Here is an 18,990-nt window from a genome sequence, read left to right as displayed (position 1 = left end):
TTTTACCTCCTTTTTTCCACGATACTAATTACGTATGCATGCACGTACAATTCCAGCGTGTTCAATCATTCAACTCGAGACATTCTTGAAAGTATTTCTCAACCGGAAATGCTTTTAAAGAATAAACTATAAAAATAAAAATATAGCGCTGTTTCCATTTCCAAATTGTTAGCGAATGCAAAACTGCGTCCCTTTGCATCTATGGAGTGGAAATGAGCAAATATATAAATTGATATAGGTATGTATACTTTATTAGGCATTTTAACATTTCTTTCAAAATAAATATTAGCTTACCTGGTGAAAATCTTTCGTCCCGAATGTTGCAAATGAATAAATTAATAGCTGCACAAGTATTAAACAATCTAATATTTATTACAAAATTATTTATTTAAGATGCATGAAGAAATGACAAAGTTCCATACAAATATATAAAAGTATACTAAACAAATACATTTACCGTGCCTTCCAACTAAATTAAATTCACTTTTTCCCTGGTAATCTACTTAATCTTTCTGTTTCCATTTGAATAGCTTTTTTCCAATATTCTATGGTTAAAGTGTTTGATCCGTAGGACAAAGACAATAATCTAGCTAATACCATTAATGAATGTAACTGATCAACGTTTTTGTTTATTTCCCTCAATCGTACAAAATCATTTTGAATTTCCTAATGGAATAGAATTTTAATGTATATCTATATATGAAATATGGTGCTAACAAAATCTAATTAATTACTAATATATGGAATAGCGTTGAGTACCTTTATGACATCTTCATTATTTAGTTCAAACTTGGCATCCCGTATAATTTCTAAATATTGCCGAATGTTTGCCAGTCGATTTTCATCTTTCAGATATTGTTCTGCAATTTCCATTATCTGTGGATAAACATTTTCTGATTCCGATTCTACTTTCAATACAACTTGGGTTTGACACTGCAATGAACATACGTTATCTTTCAACAGTTGTATCAAAGTAGTCAGATGTTTCTACATAATTAAAGTTGTTTCATACAGGAATAAAAGATTTAGCTTCGGATAAAATTAAGACGGGAATATCCGTTTCGTATTCCAATTTGTAATATTTAAAATCATATGTCACTTTCTGAAAATTAATTAATTCGCAAATCGAATTGTAATTTTCACGCCCGGCTTGTGAAATGTGTCCAGTGTTTAAACCTGTCTCATCTATTACAAGATGAGTGTTGTTACTAAGTTGGAGCACACCACTAGTTAATCTATTGCAGTCATAATCTTTCCTGAGGATAAAAACAGTATTTTAATTTATGTAATTTATGTCTCAAAAAAATGTATGTATACTTACTTTGGCGATAAAGTTAAGTCATTCAAATTTTCCAAAGTAATTTCTAGCAAGTGACTCTTTTTTGTGATTAAAGTTAAAAATTTGTACAGATACTTTGGGTATTCCTTGTATTTAGTTAAAGAAAAATGTGTTATGTTCAGTGGATAAGTACCAAGGCAGAAGTAATCTCTTCTCATATAGCTAGAATGGAACAATATATTCTTATGAATACATTAATTAGTTTCTTTTTTCTTATAATTTAACGCAAGCAATTAAATATATTTACATTGATGAGAGCAAATGACAGATTAGATAATCTGCAGCCAAACAATCTCCAAATAGAAGTTGATTTAATATTAAGTGAAGCTCATTTCTTATTGATTCTACTTTAGACATTATTTGTGAGACAGCCTGTATGTCATGCTTAGCTAAATGAACTATTTTTATAGCATGTAATCGAGGAATAAGTGAGACTGGAGGATGATGAATATTCATTTCAGCTTCTGTCATTGTCCCATCTGCATCGGAAACAATGTTTAAAAGGGGATCTAGAGATAGAAACCCTATTATTTCAATAGTTTCATTTAGCTTTAAACATGTATCTTCATATATCTGTAATTTGATGCATTAAGAATATGTTAACAATGTTTGTCAGTTATCTATATGCCATTTCCATAATCATTAATATTACATTATGTGAAAAATAAATCTTATAAATTAGTTAATAACCTTTACAATACAAGCTTTACCATCATCCATAGGAATTGGAAAATTTAAAATATATTCCTTTGAAAATGCACTGTGCGTTTCCTCTGTAGTATCCATTGCTTCATCACTGTCTGTGAGCAAATTTTTTCCTTTCTTTCGTAATGACTCAGAGCAGTCTGTAGTCTCACAATTATGGTTATCTAAACTCCTTTTATATTTTTTTATCGCTTTTGTGGTTGAACAAACTGATTGTTCATAGCTTTCCTTTGCCCAGTTATTTAAGCCAGGTATCGATATTACAATCCATGTATGCCTTTCTGAATTTTGGTTTTTTTCTGACCCCAGCAAGATCTCTTCGTGTGGCTAAAGAAATATGTATGAAAATAATGATCATTACATTTCAAACAAACAAAATATTAGACGCGTTCTTATTTTAAAATAATTTTATTACAAATAAAGAATTGTTGGCAGTTGTATACATGAGACCAGCTGTACTATACGCGTCTCACACCTGAAACTACCATATATTTGCTATAGGCTCCCACATTAATTTTGAATATCCACACAAGTTGTACTCAGGATATAAAATAAACGACAATGTGTAGAAGAGCCATATAAAAATGAATTTTAATCAAATAATCACCAAACATTTAGCAGAATCTGCATACATTCCACATCTGACTTCACAAGTCTCAGTTTCAGTATTTTTCACTTCATATTGTTGAAAGTAATATTCAGGATCGCGCATATCCTGAACCATCCCTTCAAATTTGACTAGCTGCCGGTCTTTAAATTTATGGAGAGGTTCATTATTTAACGAAAGGAGTTCTTTCAAAGTATCTGGATTTTCCAATATTGCATTGCATTCGGATCGATTTGCGATAAAGTACTCGGGTGTCCAATCCCCTATTTTAAGTAAGGCTAAAACAAAATAATTACTATTATCCTAAATACCTTTCAACATTGATATAACAGTCACATAATGAATTTCAATAAAAGTATTTACTTACACATGACTTTGGAATTATTCGTTTGTCGATACTTTAATCAAATTAATTACAATTTAATGTATAAACAACAAAATAAATGTTAACGTTGAGTGTTCAAACGCGCGAAATATATCTAATCATGTACACGATGGACTTACACTAAATACTATTCAAACAAAGTAGATGATATTAGATAAAGTCGTTTCTTATGGGACAAGCTTATTACTACAGCATTATCACTCACATTTGTAATTTACTTAGTCTCAGTTTTGTGCATTTTGCCGCCCATGTAACGATGCCACTAATCCGAATACAGCCAACCAAGGGAAAATAATGCCACTAAATAAAGCCATTTTCTGTTGCTGGAGGTATGGTTATGTCGTGGGTATAACAGTACAGCACGTGGCGCCAAAATCCAAAAAAGCATCTACACAAATGGACAAGTTAAAACTGTACCTTTAACAATACATATTAAGATTGCGAAGGACATAAAATGAAAAATGCTATTTCATTCAATGTAAAAATATATTCATAATTTCAATTATTTACCGATTACATAGAAGAATAATGATATGTACAATAATATGCGACGTGACTCTGCATTATAAATATTAAAGTCTTTTATATGCTTTGAATGTGGAATTTATGAATACGCTATTAATTAATGAAACTAGGAGAACGAGAGAAAAAAATAATAATCGCTAATTGGTACCTAGAAAATAAACTTTTCACACATACATTATATTATATGGTAATTATATCTAATCAGGTCTCCAAAGGTTTAAATATTGTAATCTTCACTGGAATCCATGGATTTTAAATCCCTCTGTTTCAATTTAACATATTCTCCTCTGACAGGAATGTTTGAATCAATTGAAATTTCATTATTTGTAAACTCTTGTTCCGACAAATATACATTGGTTTTAATTAACATTGCTTCAGTTGTATCACTTTTAGCCGGGTCTTGGATTAAATTTCCCTTCAATTCTTTTGTTACATTTTCTTCCATGCGTTTGCCTTGTTTGGAACATTTCTCGCGATCATCCTTGGTAATTAAGTTTTCTATTAAATAATCGGATTTTTTATTTGAAATATCACTTGTAACTTTGGTATTGGTTTCTTCTGTGTTCATATTAATTTCTCGTTTCTCACGTTCATGATTCTCTAATATATCTCTATGAATCACTTGAACGTTCTCTTTAGATTCATTTTCCACTAGAGCTAATGTATTTTCTATGTTCGTTTGATTTCGCATTTTTAATGCAATCGGTAGAGAATATTCATGTTGCGTTTTTTCATCCTTTGATTTCAATCTTTCGTCTGTGCCAGAATTATACCCAATTACAGAATTATTTTCGTTATTATGCATGATTTTATTAGTTTTATTACCATTTAACACAATGTTGCTAGAAATAGATCTTTGTGATATCCGTTTTGATAAAGCATTTAAGATAGGACCTTTAGGTAATTCTTTTGAGTCATTCCGAGTTTTTTCTACATCTTTAATACGTTCATTGTTCAATTTGATGTCTGACAACCTTTTATTGCTCTCTACTTGGTCTTTATTCTTGTTAGAAAAAACGGAATTAGACAACTTACCATTGATATCTTCTGCTTCTTTCTCTAAAAGTTTATTTTCGTTCCTGCTACTACCTAAATTTGAAAAACTCTTATTTACTTGTAAATTGAACTTCTCACCAACAGCTTTTAATTTTTCCTCATTTTTATTATGCTCTTCTGTATTTTTTATGATTTTCTGCTTCTTCTGCATCTCAATTTCTTGTTTCTGTACCTTCAGATCTTTCAATATCTCCTTTTGTTCTTCCATCATCTTCAATTGTTCTTGTTTGTGTTTCTCTAAAGTCATTTTGAGACTTTCATGTCTCTCTATGGCCAATATATTAGCAGCTTCCGATTCAGCAGCTAATTCTGATTCCTCCTTCTTAATTGCATCAGAATTTATAACATTATAATATTTGGTTGTGTCTACAAAATTCTCTTTCATCTCTACAGGATTATTTTTCTCTCTGTTTTCAGAGAGCGACCCTGTTACTGCTAGAATGTTATTTTTCATTAAATTGTGCGGTTGTTCATGAAAACTTTCATCCATTGTTTTTATTTCATCTACTATTTTTTTAACGACCGGAGCAAATGTAACATGTATGTTATCAACTGACTTTTGTGTTTCTACCACTGATTTTTCTGTGATAACGATGCGTTCGACAGGTATCGGCGGTTCTTGTCGCATGTCACTTGCTTTAAGGTTTAAAGAATTTTCAAGAACATTTAAATCTGGTAATTTATCTATTTTCTCTGAAAATCGTTAATGTTATCATTAATAATTATATTTGCATTTTTCAGTACTATGTATTGCAGAAGAAATAAAAAAGGAAAAAGATAAATTAATTTGTCATACCCTTAACACCTGAGAAAATTTCAGGATTATTAGGAATATTTGCTATTGCATTAATATGATCTTTGTTCAAGTTATTTAGTTGACTGAAAGGTTTGTTTGCTGGTGTTAACACTTTTGTATTGGCAGATTCCTCCAGTGCATACAAATTTGCATATGTACTCAGAATCATAATACAGATACCAATAAACAGAATTACCTATCATAAATGATAAAAAAAGAAGATTAAATGTAAATAGTTAAAAAATGTACATAATTTATGAGTACAATTAAAATTATCTTACTTGAGCTAACAATCTCTCGTTAGTATGTTTACTGCTGATAGATATAAAGAATACTGCTGGAAATATAAGGCAAATCATTATTCCAATAGTAGATCCTACTAAGCCAAGAACAAATTCAATATTTGGTATTAGAATGCCAGTAATCAGAGAAACTGCTATAATCATAATAGTAAGACATCTAAATCGCGTTTCTGGCAAATAATTTATAGGAGGTTCATGAACGTATACCTGGAAAAAATAACACATGAAATAGTTAGATAGTATCACTTCATTGTCATACTTCATTATTGCAATAAATACAAACCCTTCGAAACAGGAGAGAGTTTAGACTTGCTCTGCATGGAAAAATGACTAGAGGAAAACTGAATGCAATGGAAAATACAAATCCCATTTTAATCATTTCAGATGACAAACTAGGCTCAAAGCTCATTAGTATATTGCCTATAAATTTAATAACAAATAAGCAAAATATGGAAAAGCATACGGTGCTCATCTAAAATATAATCAAATACCTGTAAATGGTTGAGTGCAAAATGCGATATAACCAAAGAAACCAACACAAAGGTATACACTAGTGCATATATTTAATGCACCTCGGACAACTTGATTCATCTTTTCCAAAGACACATTTGGGATAGTTTCATAGATCTCAAACAATTGGGTTTGACAAAACAATGCCATAGAGAAAATAGGTACACATTGTAATATACCAGATGGTCTCCAATAATATACATGTTCATGCCAATCTCCAGCAAAAATGTGCTGCATAGATTCTATTATTATCTGTCAAAGCAATTAAAGAAACGTGTAACCAGTTGAACTTTTAATCTCTAACAGATTTAAATATAAATTATTTACCTTTAGGACAAGGCAAAGATAGAAGATAATAGTAGCGGTACAGAGACTAGACAAACTGTCAATATTTTTAAGCAATCCCAGTGGTAAAACTATGAAAATACTTGTTGTTACAAGTAAACTGGTCCTGATATCTTCTGGATTTTTGTCTATTATTTTCCCCACAATTTGTGGTCCTAGATCACCCATAACAACAAAGAAAGCGATACATGTTCCCACAAGGAAACCAATAATAAATAACTCCACCAAGAATTTGCCCATATGACCGAATACATGAAAAGCCAGGAGCGCGAAATTTCGTCTTCTTGACATTACAGCTGATTTGATAAGAAAGTGACAAGCGAGTCTGGACAAAGTACTACTCGATATTAAGACTAAGGTAGCTAAAACAATACCGCATTGCTTGAAACAAAATGGCATTGCAAGAACGCTTACACCAATTATACTGTTCGCAAGTGTCATAACGTGTGGCAATTGAGAAATCATTTTAACAGCTTCTATGTTTCCTTACACGTCTCTGGAACCTATCTAGTCTCAGTCCGTATGAGACATGCATGGATGTAGGTCTTTTAAGCTTTTCAAAATCGTTTTTGTCGATATTTCGACAATTCTCTTCCTTGAATTGATACTTCGAACAGGTAGCAACACTGTGATACGTTTAACGAATATTCTAAGACATCGTAATGTACGTTAATACAAAACATATCCGTGCATTGTTTTCAAATGTTACCAAAATATAAACACACTCGTGTGAGGTTAAACTTAGAATTCTGTTTACCAATATCGTTTACAGTCGACTGTATTACTTATAAAACGAATAATATCATTTCTTATCATGTTGAACGTATCAAAATCGTGATTCAAGCATCACGTTTTTGATAAAACACATTTTTTTATGACGACAGTTAAAAAGAACCATCGAACTTTTTGTTTGCCTGTTGAAACTACCACCATTTTGACTCGACAAGGCATGCTCTGTTAAATAACCTGCGGAAAAGTAAATTCACCGGTACGCGAAGTAGATTTTTCTTTATTTTTTATTATAAATATTTAAAAACATTTGTGTTATTCATTTGTGTATATATATACATATACATGCACACCGCACTCGTACGCACATTTATATGTGCATATATATATATATATGTATACACTTGATTATATATACTTGATCTATCTCAACCGACTTAGGTGTATGCATGTACGTAAATATCATGTCGAATTTGTCTTTGTGTTGTGGGCAATTAATTACAGTAAAGGTGTGTAAAGGTATGTGTAATTACAGCTAGGTAAATCGACATATTCCTTTTACAATCAGTTATCTGGCATCATGCAACTAGTCGAATTGAATCTGTTTTCCAAGTACTTTCGAGGCGCGAGAAGTTCAATTTATGTACACAAAACTAGTGTATATATACTCTCGTGCAAATGTCAAACTAACACGATTTCAAAGTAACAATTTTAATCGGTACGCCTGCGAAACACTTTCAACTGTTTCCAATTTTTTTTTTCTTTCTCTCTTATTCGCTATTGTCTCTTTGAACGAGGACGTTTTCGGAACCTCGACATAGAAACCGATATTGAAACAGATAGAAATCGATTTAGTCACATACACAGTTTGTAACTCTTAATATTATATTTTCACTTAATTTATGATTAAAATTCTAAAGATTTATGCTGGAGTTCAATATGTTCATTGACTGTCCTAATTTCTCCATACTTTCTTGTTCGCTGATCTCTCATTTAATTTTTCACGTATAAAATAAAATACTTTACATATCAAAAAGAATATCGTTATATTGTTATTATATAGTATTGCATATTATAGGACATTGTTTAAATCTGATTTTATGTTATGTACAAGAATAAAAAGCAAAACATTTGTTGATACATAATACTTGCCCGCTGTATAATCACATTTCCTTTCAATTACATATAGATACCACTTAGTAAATGATTTAATCAAGATCACATAGTGAGTGATGAATAAGAAGACAAAGAACCGCGCTCAACCGAAACGTATCTTACAGTTACATATATATGTATACATATATATATGCATAGTTTTGCATGATTTGTCGAAATACGCTGACTATAAAAATTAAATAGACTATATGATCAGTTGACGTATGACCGAAAAATTTCATTTGGTGCAGCAGTCAACTAATTCGTTCGATTAATTTCACCAAAGACAATTTTTCCAAACAATTCAACTTTTCGTACATTTAAGATACTTGTCATATTTGACTAGTTAATTTACCGATTTTAAATTAGATGAAGACGGAGACTGTTTAACCTGATCATAAGTTTCGACCGATTACTTAGGATATTATTAGTTCGTACAATTTCAAAAATATTTCTAGAGGATTGATTACCCGCGATCAATTGCCAGTTTCAGAATTTCAGCGCTAAATATCTATGTATTGAACGAAATAACAATTGAAATTGTCGAAGGATTCGCAATGATGTCAATTACACGCTTAAACGTGTATGTAGATGATAACGATGTCATTTGCCTCGAATTCAATCATTATACATCAACGTAATTATCAAAGAAACCGTGTTTTTGAATAAAATAAAATAAAAAAAAGAAAATCATCCAATAATTATGTAGAATCGTATACCGAGAGTTCGAGGCGGTGAACATCTGCATACCATTTATTGACTTAAGTTACCTACACTTATCTATGCTTGATTTAAATAAGAAATTTTTCCATTTTAAAAAAAAAAAACCTTTTATCAGGGATTCGCCCCACTCTCTTTCTTTGTTTCCTCATTCGTAACATTCGATTTTTCATCTTTTTCGTTTTCTATAAAATAGTATCACTTGTTATCACAATGAAAGTGAAAAGAAAAGCAAATCTAAAGTTACACAAAATCATCTACATACCTTTTGGTTCTGATTTTATGTCCTCTTCTTTCTTCAGATCAGCTTCTAAGCCTTCTTGTCCCTTTTCTAGACGAGGTCGTTTTCTGGAACCCTTTTGTATAAGAAAATGATTACTGTTTGAATGCAGTAGTATTTAACACAGATGAAACATTACTGATATTAGATGAAATAAAAATTCGAATTATTAAAAATAGCATATACATATGTAACTAAGATGATTGCCACGTGATTATATATACCTTTCTTAACAATTAACTAATCTCATCAACCTTAATAATCAACTATATTAATTTATAATATAATATTTGCAAAAATAATGAGTTTTACCTTAAACGATCTGTTATCTCTTCTGCCACCTTCTCCTTCTTCCTCACTATCACTGTATTCGTTTTCATGCTGTATTCTTTTGTCCAAATCGCGCTGCGGCAATCTTTCGTCAGGATTTACTTTTTCTTCAGCCTCTGAATCTTCGATAATTGCACCATCTTCTGGAATCGGTTGAACCTGAACTCCCGGTGCATGAGGTAACATTCTTAAGTTTTCAAATAATCTGGTCCTATAAAAAGCACGATGCATTAGAAACGGAGAACCGTTCAAAAAGATGACTACTTATTTGCAATCGGTATAAAACAACATACTTAATTTTCTCAAGGTATTCAGGAGTATTTTGATTTGCCATGTTTGAAGGACTAATGTGCAACTTGAAATCAGGTCCGAAATATTCAAAATAGTCATTGTAAGGTAACTCATTTGCAATTTCAGAGCCAAGAGCTACCGATGTTTCGTATGTCCAACATCTCGATACATTTCTAATTGTGTACCCACCTCCACCAACCATTAAGAAAGGCAAATTATATTTTTTTACAAATTCAACACATTTACCATGACCTCTGACTGTTAAATTGAAGCAACCTAATCTGTCCCCTATAAATAACATATGCATAATAAGATTTAACTATTATTTTATTTCCTTAATCCTACTTTCTAAGATTGATCATTTCTATATACCAGTCAGTGAATCTGCACCACATTGAAGAACCACGGCGGAAGGCTGGAAAGTTTCCATCACTTTTGAAATAATAGGTACAAATATTGACTCATAACTTTCATCATCCATACCATCCCTTAGTGGTATGTTAACTGCATAGTATTTTCCCTATAAAAAGTACCAAAGTGATATATTAAGTTTTGATAATCTTCAAGAATATAAAATTATCTCTCTTATTAGCAGAGCTATTACCTTTCCTGCACCAATATCACGTAGATCACCAGTACCAGGAAAATATTCACCATATTTATGGAAAGAAACTGTCATAACTCTATCAGTAGTATAAAAAGCTTCTTCTACACCATCGCCATGATGAACATCGATATCAATATATAAAACTCTTTGATGATACTTGAGCAGTTCCAATATTCCTAGTACAATATCATTTACATAGCAAAAACCAGAAGCTTCACTTTTTTTTGCATGATGTAGACCACCGCCCCAATTTATACAAATTTCTGAGGCTTGTTTGTTGAGTTTCACAGCAGCAGCTACTGAACCTCCAGCTGATAATTGACAAAATTCATAGAGACCATCGAAAACGGGACAATCTTCTCCAACATTAACTAAAAGAAGAAGACAAAGGACCTTTGAGCATGACTAGAATTATTAATATAATACAATTTGTAGCTGAATTATAGTCTTACATCGTTGCATTTGTTTATTATACTCTGACATATTATCAGGTCTTATAGACCTTAGAAACCTAATATAGTCATCACTGTGAAATTTTGTCATTTCATCTGCGGTAGCTTTATGTGGACGCTGAATGAATGGAAAAAAAAATGTTATTTCAAATATGTATATAGTACTATTTCCTTTCTATCCTTTAAATTATAAACGAAATAAACTATCAAAAAATTCAAAATTCTTACATATATTTCCATTTTTCTGTAAAGGCCATAATTAAGAAGTAAATTATGTGTCATCCTTATACGATGTGGCTTCATAGGATGTCCTTGTCCATAGTAGTAATTTCCTATATCACCTAAAGCAGAATTATTATTATTTTTTATTGTATTGTTTGCAAGAAATTCTTCAATGGGGGAAAGGGTGAGATGTTTGTTTTATACATTAATAGCGACATTATAATCATACACAGCTAAACTACGACGTGTTCGCGCGCGCGCGTATGTATATACATCTCTTTCTCTCTCATTCTGGTATAGACAACTGAAATACACTTGAGAATTTTTCGCCTAGCTAGTAGAAAAAAAGTGTTATCATTTAGATATTCGACTGAAATCGTATTATTTCCCACAAATCGATAAAGCTCTCAATTATCCCTAAACATTTACGCGATGCCAATCGTATGAATTGATATCATTTTTCACGCTTCTTGGAATTATTTCATAACCTTCAATTTATCATTTTTCTACTAAAATATCGACGTACGTTCGCTCTCGCGACAATATTAATGAGGAAAATTGATACTAAAAATATGATCAGGGCATAAGTGTAGAAAATAATTATGGTAATTAATAACATTTACGAGTTATATTTACTTATGATGCCTATAAATCAGTCGAATTTGTTTGTCATAAGTGTACATGAATAATGAAAACAACGCGCATGGATCGCAAATTGGTTCCACATAGAAAAATAAAAAAGAAGAAGGAAAATAAATCCTGTCATCGAGTACTAATCGTACAAATGTCTATGTTCAATCGTGGAAAGCCGACGCTCTTCCTTCGTTCAAGTAAGGGAACATGGAGCAACACTTGTGAATCTCTCGCCTTAACGCGTCTAAAACTGTACAAACAATTAGAGAAAAGATGCGAAAAGACGGATAACGTGAAAGGAAGCGGTGTTTTTTACGCCTGTATGAGCCTATCCGAATAAAAACGGATAGAACTGTACAGGCAGACGTGAAATAAATGTATAATACACGATACAAACGCGAATAGCACAAACACATTTTGACAATTTCTCCGTGCGTGTACGTTTTCGCGGGATCTTAAATAACATTGAAATTTTTAAATTCTTTCACTCACTATCATAGTAGTAGCAGACACGTTTTTTACTGTGTGGTAATGTCGACATTTTTACCGATTTTTTTCGCTAAATTCTAAAATATCTGATATGAATCAAATGCGGACCGCGGAGTGTCGCGGCACCCATAGACAGGACACAGCGTCACTAGATCACTCCGTTACGCGTGCGCAATATTCCGTGGTTAAGCTTACGAATTTCTTCTGGAGATGGCGTTTCACTTAGAAAAGGAAAACCGAACTTAACCATAAAACGAGTAATCTCGAGAATAGATACGTTACTGCTAAAATTATACTAGAATTATTGAAATTTATTCTATACTGAATGGCGATATTTGTAGAAACAGATATACTGAAAGTTAAACGTTTACCATTACATGATCCAATTGCCCATAAATAACATTTTATTATAGTTTCTGCATAGTTGAACAAAATATTGTGTTCTACATATTTATTTTGCAATGAATAACATATGTAAATTAACATAATGTATTATATAGGCATCTATATGTTATATGATTTTCAATGTAATATTGATTGATCTTCTTTGAACTTAGAGAGGAAAGATTTTAATATTATTATTTAGAAAATATTAATTTTGGAGACGATAAGTAATTTTTGCAAAAATAATCTAGATGACTCTTCTGCCTACACAAAGAGAGGAGTCCATTGTTTCAAGCTTTGAAAGTAAATTATAAATGGAATATAATTGAAAGAATTTAAACCAGAAATAATACAATTTCCCTATAATTTATACTTATGGCTAATGCTCTATATAGTTTGTATAAAACAAATATATGGTATAAATAAACAATTACAAAAGAGAGTAAAAAGAAATCAAAATAGCTATAACAACTTGCTGAAGTATTAGGTGGAAATATATAATTCCAGTACTGTATTCTCTTTTGCTAGAGAATATATTTGTGCTAGTATATATACACTGTATGATGCAATCACCTTGGAGAGATGTACAATGCAATTGTTTTATGCAAAAAGAGATAACATATCAAATGATACCTATTTTATATGTATGTATATACTGTACTTAGAAAGAATACACTAAAAAGAAAGTTATTGATTCGCATAAATGCAACAGTATCGATTTTGGCAGTATAACTTTTATCATTCCAAGTAAATTGCTTAAAGCAATTATAGTGATCTATGTATTTATTGTAATATTTAAAAATTCGACAATGTTATAATTAAGCGAATATGCATAATAAATGCACATAAAGCAATGAAAATAGTCATACTTGTTAAAACGAGCATACCAAATAATTCAATTCTGCCTCTTTCTCTCACTCTTTCACTCTCTCTCTCTCCTCTTTCTGCTTCAAAAGAAAGACGCAATGAAATAAGTTAATGTGAGACTAAAATAAACTCCATTAACATTTTGGGTATGCTTATAGTTCTTTGTTTGCGATAACAATGACAGCGGGATGGAATAAAAAATACGTAATGAATATATGAACATGTAGAATGTATATAAAACTGCTAATAAGTATAGTATTATGAAAAAAGTAAATATCAGTGGAAATGAATAAAGGAATATCGGTAGAGCTGCCGAGGACGATGATCCCATCTGGACGTAACGAACAATGCCTTACCAAAATAACACATACACACACACCATAAAAGTTCTTTCAATAACTAATGCTCAAGTAGTATCAATGACGATAATCGTGTATCTGTAACAATAAAATCCTTCTGCTGAATTAATAATTATTACGCTTAAGGTATCCAAAAAAATGGACGAATTCAATATTTAAATATAATTTAAATAAATTCGTTGACACACCCGTAAAACGAATGGGCGATGTTGAATGAAAGAATTCCATTCACCTCGAGAAGGACAATGCACTGCAGTATTGCACCGTAACTACAAGTAGATAAAGAATAAACTGTTGATTGCACGATATACATCAATTTTCGTTACGTTATTGTAAGTCGTTTGTGTCGTTTGGCTTAACAATCTTTACATGGACGCGGTACTTGAAACAATTTAAGCTTCCGTCTTTTAATATAGGATTTTTTTTCAAGCGAGAACGAAATGGACACGATGTCTTCTACTTATTCGAGATTGGAAGAACGAACCGTAGTGGATCGTGAACAAGAGTGAAATTTGTTCAAGATCGTACCAAACATACACGTCAGATTGATGAAGCATATTACAGAAAAAACACACAACGCACTTTTGAGTGCGGTACAATCGTCGGGGGTCGTGTTAGTTACCGAGTTGAGAGTTGTTGCTGTTCGTACACATATGTATACCTTCATAATCATATTTTTCTTTGTCAACTGAGGGCTAGGCTGTAAGGATGAAAACAAAGACTTGTTGCCTCCTTTTCTACGTCTGACCGTTTCACAAAGAGAAAAATTTAAGAAAGGTCTGCGGAGGAATCGGAACGTGAAGAGAGGCTCGATCGACGTCCGCCAGCTTCTCTTGGAAGGCTGGATCTTGGTCAGCAATACAGGGATGTCCGAGGGATCGCCAGAACAAGCAACGGCAATTACGGCACAACTGAATCATCTCTGCGTACTCTTCCCGTAGGCCAAATGACCTACAAGTCATTCAAGTTGATTAGTTTGGCGAACTGGCAACCTCAAACGACACCAATCAAGGGTAAAAGTAGCTGTGCTTCCTAAAAAATGACGCGCACCTTCGAGCAATAGTGAATATAGTTTTCCAGTCTTTTCCAGGATTGTGTTGTCTAGTAGACGCTATTTGTTGGGGCGTAAAGTGGTACTGAGCAAGTTCCCGCCAAATTCTCTGCTCCTGTGCCAAAACAGCTAGATGTTCGCAAGCCTCTGATGACGCTTCGATGTCTCGTGGATCGCTGAGTCGAAGGAGTACCTCTCGACGACATTCCGCTGGCAAGTCTGACCATTGCGGCTGCTGTTTTTCGTCCGGCTGAAACGAGAACAGCGGCCACGCGATATCTCGTCTCTTCTCTCTCTCGTTTCTCGTTTTCCTACCTGAGTTATAGTGATGGAAGAGGCAATTTGTAAGATTCTTTCTAACGCGGCTTTATGCTTTTCCCATAAGATTACAGAGCCCAAAGGTCTGCCACCCCAGCAACATCCAGCGCTGAAAGCTCTGACTCTTTCAATCAGCCGACGAAGCCTTCCAGTTTGTTGCTGCGATAACGATACTGCCAACAATATTGTAGCAGCATACGTATATATAAAAAAATATATAATGTAACCATAGCTAAACGTGATTAATAACTGAGAACCCTTTACCTTCTAGCGCCACTTCTTCTAACATATTGAAGAGGACCCGCTGAGCGCATCCGCTAAGGCCGCCCATCCTGTGACTGACCAGCAAATCCAATAATCGTACAATGTAATTGAAACGTCGACAATCGTGTACCGCGGATAAAAAGTCCAGCCTTTTCAGCGCGTCGCTCAAGCCGTTGAAACCAGCGATCTTCAAATATAAAAAGATACACGTTACAATCATGCGTCTTGTTCTTATTTAATTATGTTTAGGTAAGCTCGCGATTTAGTATTAATAATATGTCCATATGTATACATATGTATATATGTATGTACAATGTATATGCTCTTTTCCTTTCTCCTATTCTCTTCATTTCTGCTTTGCACCTTACACGCTTTTTTTGTCTTCTTTCCATTGGTTTCTACTTTCGCATTTCTTCTAAGCATACGGATGGAGCAAGTCACTCACCTCACGCGTACACTTCAGCGTGATACGGCAATGCGGCTGGACGACGTTTTCTAAAATTATACACAAAAATAAGTTAATTTACTAGCCATAAAAAATTTTAACGGCGATCGTATTTCCTCTTACAGTTCTATTCGCATCTGCTATGTATAATATAAAAATAGAAATAAACCTAACGTTGAGATTACAAACGTATTACTTACCTTTCTTTTTATCCTTCTCCTTTTTGTCAAATGCATCCTTATCACTGCTATTACTGAAAGAAAAGAATATATGAAATGATAATATTACAATTGTTCGCCATAAGATCAAATTAATTAAATATTTTAACTATCAATCTTCCAAATTTTAATTAAAAATGTGGCCGCGAGCATAAGGAACGATATTAAAATTCATGACAGGATTCGCGACATTCCCTTCTAAGAATCGAAGCAGATTCTTCTAACATGTATTCGATGAAACGCTTAAATCGTCGAATCGTGTCGATCCGTACGATCATCGACAAAGACCTTGCACTAATATACTTATGCGACGCAAGGGGAGAAACTTCGCACCAATGATCTATAACATTACATAACTATCGGTAATATAACTTTGATCGTGAGAAATTAATCGTGTACAAAAAGTAGCTATTTCATTTATATAGTAATTTTATACGCGAGATCTGCAAGAGTTCACAAGTTGCTCGAGCAACCACTTCAATATACCTTGAGGATACTTTGCTCTTTAACAAATTGCTGAATGCTACAGAAAACGAATCAATATGGTTTATCTATAATGCATCAATAAAAGAAGCTGGGAAAAATCTGAGAACTCGAATAGAACAAGTTACACCGAGTCTCACGTATTTTGTTGTCTCTGTTACCCTCCAGTCTATAAATGATCTTTCCGAAGTCGAATGTGAACGAGATATTTCATAATAAGAACACGAGTCGCAAGATGCTCGCCAAGAATCGCCTCACCGACAATTCCAGTGTCTCGGAAAAAGAGGTGATACGATAGATTTGCGAAATTGGTATAGATCGCGTTTGCTAGGTCACGACCTACTTTTATGTACGTAAGAATAAACAGGGTATTGTCAGTAGTATCAAAATACATGTTCCTTTTGTGATTTTAGGTAATTTCCTTTTACAGGAGCAAGGATACGATTCCTTCGCATTAAATCGCGATCGTGGACATATACTGTAGAATAAGAAATAAACGAAGGAGGATTTTGTAAAAAGAATGAGACTCTTTCGCGAAATACATGAAAATGTAGATTTCTACGAAGCTCCGTCGATTTGCTTATCTCTCTCTCTCTCTTTCTCGTTGCCATATGCATTAGCATAAGCTTTCGCGGTCTCACGACGCCAATGCTTAATTCGCGAATGAACGCGAGGACGCGTTTAACTTCGTTGTATGTGTATCTGTTTCCGAACCAAGACAAAAGAGAAAACGCACAAAGCGTGTACGCGTGCATTGCGAGTCGTGTACACACGAATACACATAATATATAGTGAGCAGGTGAAATACATTTACGCGAATACCTATCGTTGACTGACAAATTTAATATTTTTCCGCTGCACGGAAAATTAAAAGCGTATGCATAAAATAGAAAGGAAAATGTTGCGAATCGGATTTATACGTAATATAACGTATCCTCGTCTTTCCTCCTGCGAGGAAAATCGTACTCTCTTAGAATGAAGCAAGAATGCATGAAGAACAGCGCAGACAGGCTATTTTTGGCACTATGTTGGTACTACCATAAAAGAATAAGACAACTTAGGATGTTCTCTACCGAAGCGAATAAAGTCCTCTTTCTGTTGTTCATTCTACACTTGCATACAGATGTGAACAGCTTTGTGCATTATTGCATCGATAAAAATCATGATGGAAATGACACATGTATAATTTTTAAAAAATTACGAACATTGAGCAGGAATCTTATTGCAAAAAAAGAGTATTATTCGCAATATGTAGTTCTACACCAAAAACATTTGAAAGTCTGTAATGCTACTATCATTGCATACAAAAAGCTGTGTTACATATTTAATAATTATTAATATTAACGATAAATGGAAAAATTGACAAAAATTTGGTATCATACGGAAATTACTCTTAACTTTGCGTTAATTGGATACGCATAACTAAGCCTTTATCTACTAGTAAATGAAACGCACAATAGTGAAGTTCGCGATGGTAAACAAACCAAGAACTGTCACTTAATTGATCTAACAGCTGTGGGACAGATAGAATAGACGGAAACGATTAGTTGTGTTCTTCTTTTCGCTTAAAACGATGGAACAGCGCATCGAAAATGTAGAAGGAAAGAAACAAATAAAGGTTGATAATGACACTGCTCACCGAAGTAAAAGAGAAAGTGTTTTATTGTTGGCGCATTCGAGGATTTTCTTCTTTTCCCAACCCTCGACAGTTTTCACCCATTCTTCGCCAGGACTGCGCCAATCCTTTGATATGAATGGCATCGTTCGCGATGAAACCGTGCGATACTGTTGCTTTATTCCCGTACGCAAATTGTGACCAAGCGTACCTACAACTAACAGATATTGTTACTGAACGCACTCCACTATTTTACAGACGCTCAATGTTTCCTCGCAAAACGTTTCAGACTGTATGGTTTACTTCGCGGCTGCGATCGACCGCGCATGGCTTTGTTTTACTGACGTCACACAGGTATCAGCTGTGCAACTCACGGACTAGTTCACTTTCGATAAACTTCCGGCCATCTTGAAATTCTTACATCACGCATGCGCGATTAAATAAATAAATAACCGCGACGTTCGAATATTATTCGAGCAGAATATGTACGTTGACAATTGTGCTTCGA

The 18,990-nt window shown here is 33.3% G+C and overlaps 4 protein-coding genes across 8 annotated transcripts; all 4 read right to left on the bottom strand.

Moving 5' to 3' along the window:
• Positions 1 to 8: 8 nt before the first annotated feature.
• LOC143431622 (mini-chromosome maintenance complex-binding protein) lies at positions 9 to 3,108 on the bottom strand. The gene is made up of 8 exons (XM_076908519.1): positions 3,019 to 3,108; positions 2,652 to 2,929; positions 2,030 to 2,371; positions 1,587 to 1,912; positions 1,322 to 1,501; positions 1,013 to 1,256; positions 760 to 933; positions 9 to 666 (listed from the first exon to the last, which is right to left on the bottom strand). Exons 1-8 carry the CDS (start codon positions 3,020 to 3,022, stop codon positions 481 to 483), a joined length of 1,734 nt encoding a protein of 577 aa, XP_076764634.1. The 5' UTR covers positions 3,023 to 3,108; the 3' UTR covers positions 9 to 480.
• Positions 3,109 to 3,266: 158 nt separating this feature from the next.
• On the bottom strand, positions 3,267 to 7,527 carry LOC143431502 (uncharacterized). Of its 3 annotated transcripts, none has more exons than XM_076908276.1 (7): positions 6,553 to 7,294; positions 6,207 to 6,477; positions 5,999 to 6,135; positions 5,695 to 5,922; positions 5,414 to 5,609; positions 3,736 to 5,310; positions 3,267 to 3,424 (listed from the first exon to the last, which is right to left on the bottom strand). In XM_076908276.1, the coding sequence occupies exons 1-6, from the start codon at positions 7,033 to 7,035 to the stop codon at positions 3,779 to 3,781; spliced, it is 2,847 nt and encodes a 948-aa protein (XP_076764391.1). In that variant the 5' UTR covers positions 7,036 to 7,294; the 3' UTR covers positions 3,267 to 3,424; positions 3,736 to 3,778. The 3 variants fall into 3 exon arrangements, with proteins under 3 accessions (XP_076764391.1, XP_076764390.1, XP_076764392.1); XM_076908277.1 differs by lacking the exon at positions 3,267 to 3,424 and adding an exon at positions 7,328 to 7,527 and having other exon boundaries at positions 3,596 to 5,310; positions 6,553 to 6,725; XM_076908275.1 differs by lacking the exon at positions 3,267 to 3,424 and having other exon boundaries at positions 3,595 to 5,310.
• Positions 7,528 to 8,615: 1,088 nt separating this feature from the next.
• On the bottom strand, positions 8,616 to 12,636 carry Hdac1 (histone deacetylase 1). Its single transcript, XM_076908285.1, has 9 exons — positions 12,482 to 12,636; positions 11,363 to 11,475; positions 11,135 to 11,252; positions 10,680 to 11,053; positions 10,448 to 10,595; positions 10,078 to 10,363; positions 9,767 to 9,995; positions 9,440 to 9,530; positions 8,616 to 9,359 (listed from the first exon to the last, which is right to left on the bottom strand). The coding sequence occupies exons 1-9, from the start codon at positions 12,528 to 12,530 to the stop codon at positions 9,289 to 9,291; spliced, it is 1,479 nt and encodes a 492-aa protein (XP_076764400.1). The 5' UTR covers positions 12,531 to 12,636; the 3' UTR covers positions 8,616 to 9,288.
• Positions 12,637 to 13,311: 675 nt separating this feature from the next.
• On the bottom strand, positions 13,312 to 18,908 carry LOC143431506 (F-box only protein 32). 3 transcript variants are annotated; one of them, XR_013102711.1, is made up of 8 exons: positions 18,507 to 18,908; positions 16,367 to 16,419; positions 16,167 to 16,216; positions 15,722 to 15,908; positions 15,455 to 15,630; positions 15,139 to 15,389; positions 14,750 to 15,039; positions 13,313 to 14,166 (listed from the first exon to the last, which is right to left on the bottom strand). XR_013102711.1 is itself a non-coding variant. In XM_076908288.1 (7 exons), the coding sequence occupies exons 3-7, from the start codon at positions 16,142 to 16,144 to the stop codon at positions 14,841 to 14,843; spliced, it is 924 nt and encodes a 307-aa protein (XP_076764403.1). In that variant the 5' UTR covers positions 16,145 to 16,216; positions 16,367 to 16,419; positions 18,507 to 18,552; the 3' UTR covers positions 13,312 to 14,840. The 3 variants fall into 3 exon arrangements, 2 of the variants coding, with proteins under 2 accessions (XP_076764403.1, XP_076764402.1); XM_076908288.1 differs by having other exon boundaries at positions 13,312 to 15,039; positions 16,034 to 16,216; positions 18,507 to 18,552; XM_076908287.1 differs by having other exon boundaries at positions 13,313 to 15,039.
• Positions 18,909 to 18,990: the final 82 nt, after the last annotated feature.

This window comes from Xylocopa sonorina, chromosome 18 (genome assembly GCF_050948175.1).
Source record: "Xylocopa sonorina isolate GNS202 chromosome 18, iyXylSono1_principal, whole genome shotgun sequence".
Lineage (NCBI taxonomy): Eukaryota > Metazoa > Arthropoda > Insecta > Hymenoptera > Apidae > Xylocopa > Xylocopa sonorina.
This window is presented reverse-complemented; position numbering and strand designations above follow the sequence as displayed.

Coding starts and splice junctions, on each gene's coding strand:
- LOC143431622 (XM_076908519.1), bottom strand. Junction 1,257..1,321: donor GACTTAACTTTATCGCCAAA/GTAAGTATACAT, acceptor TTTTATCCTCAG/GAAAGATTATGACTGCAATA. Junction 667..759: donor ATAATGAAGATGTCATAAAG/GTACTCAACGCT, acceptor CTATTCCATTAG/GAAATTCAAAATGATTTTGT.
- LOC143431502 (XM_076908276.1), bottom strand. CDS start 7,035: ATGATTTCTCAATTGCCACACGTTATGACACTTGCGAACAGTATAATT. Junction 5,923..5,998: donor ACTCTCTCCTGTTTCGAAGG/GTTTGTATTTAT, acceptor TATTTTTTCCAG/GTATACGTTCATGAACCTCC. Junction 5,610..5,694: donor ACGAGAGATTGTTAGCTCAA/GTAAGATAATTT, acceptor CATTTATGATAG/GTAATTCTGTTTATTGGTAT.
- Hdac1 (XM_076908285.1), bottom strand. CDS start 12,530: ATGTCGACATTACCACACAGTAAAAAACGTGTCTGCTACTACTATGAT. Junction 10,596..10,679: donor GTGATATTGGTGCAGGAAAG/GTAATAGCTCTG, acceptor TACTTTTTATAG/GGAAAATACTATGCAGTTAA. Junction 9,360..9,439: donor CATAAAATCAGAACCAAAAG/GTATGTAGATGA, acceptor ACTATTTTATAG/AAAACGAAAAAGATGAAAAA.
- LOC143431506 (XM_076908287.1), bottom strand. CDS start 18,628: ATGCCATTCATATCAAAGGATTGGCGCAGTCCTGGCGAAGAATGGGTG. Junction 16,420..18,506: donor ACACTTTCTCTTTTACTTCG/GTGAGCAGTGTC, acceptor CTTTTCTTTCAG/TAATAGCAGTGATAAGGATG. Junction 15,040..15,138: donor ATATTCACTATTGCTCGAAG/GTGCGCGTCATT, acceptor AATGACTTGTAG/GTCATTTGGCCTACGGGAAG.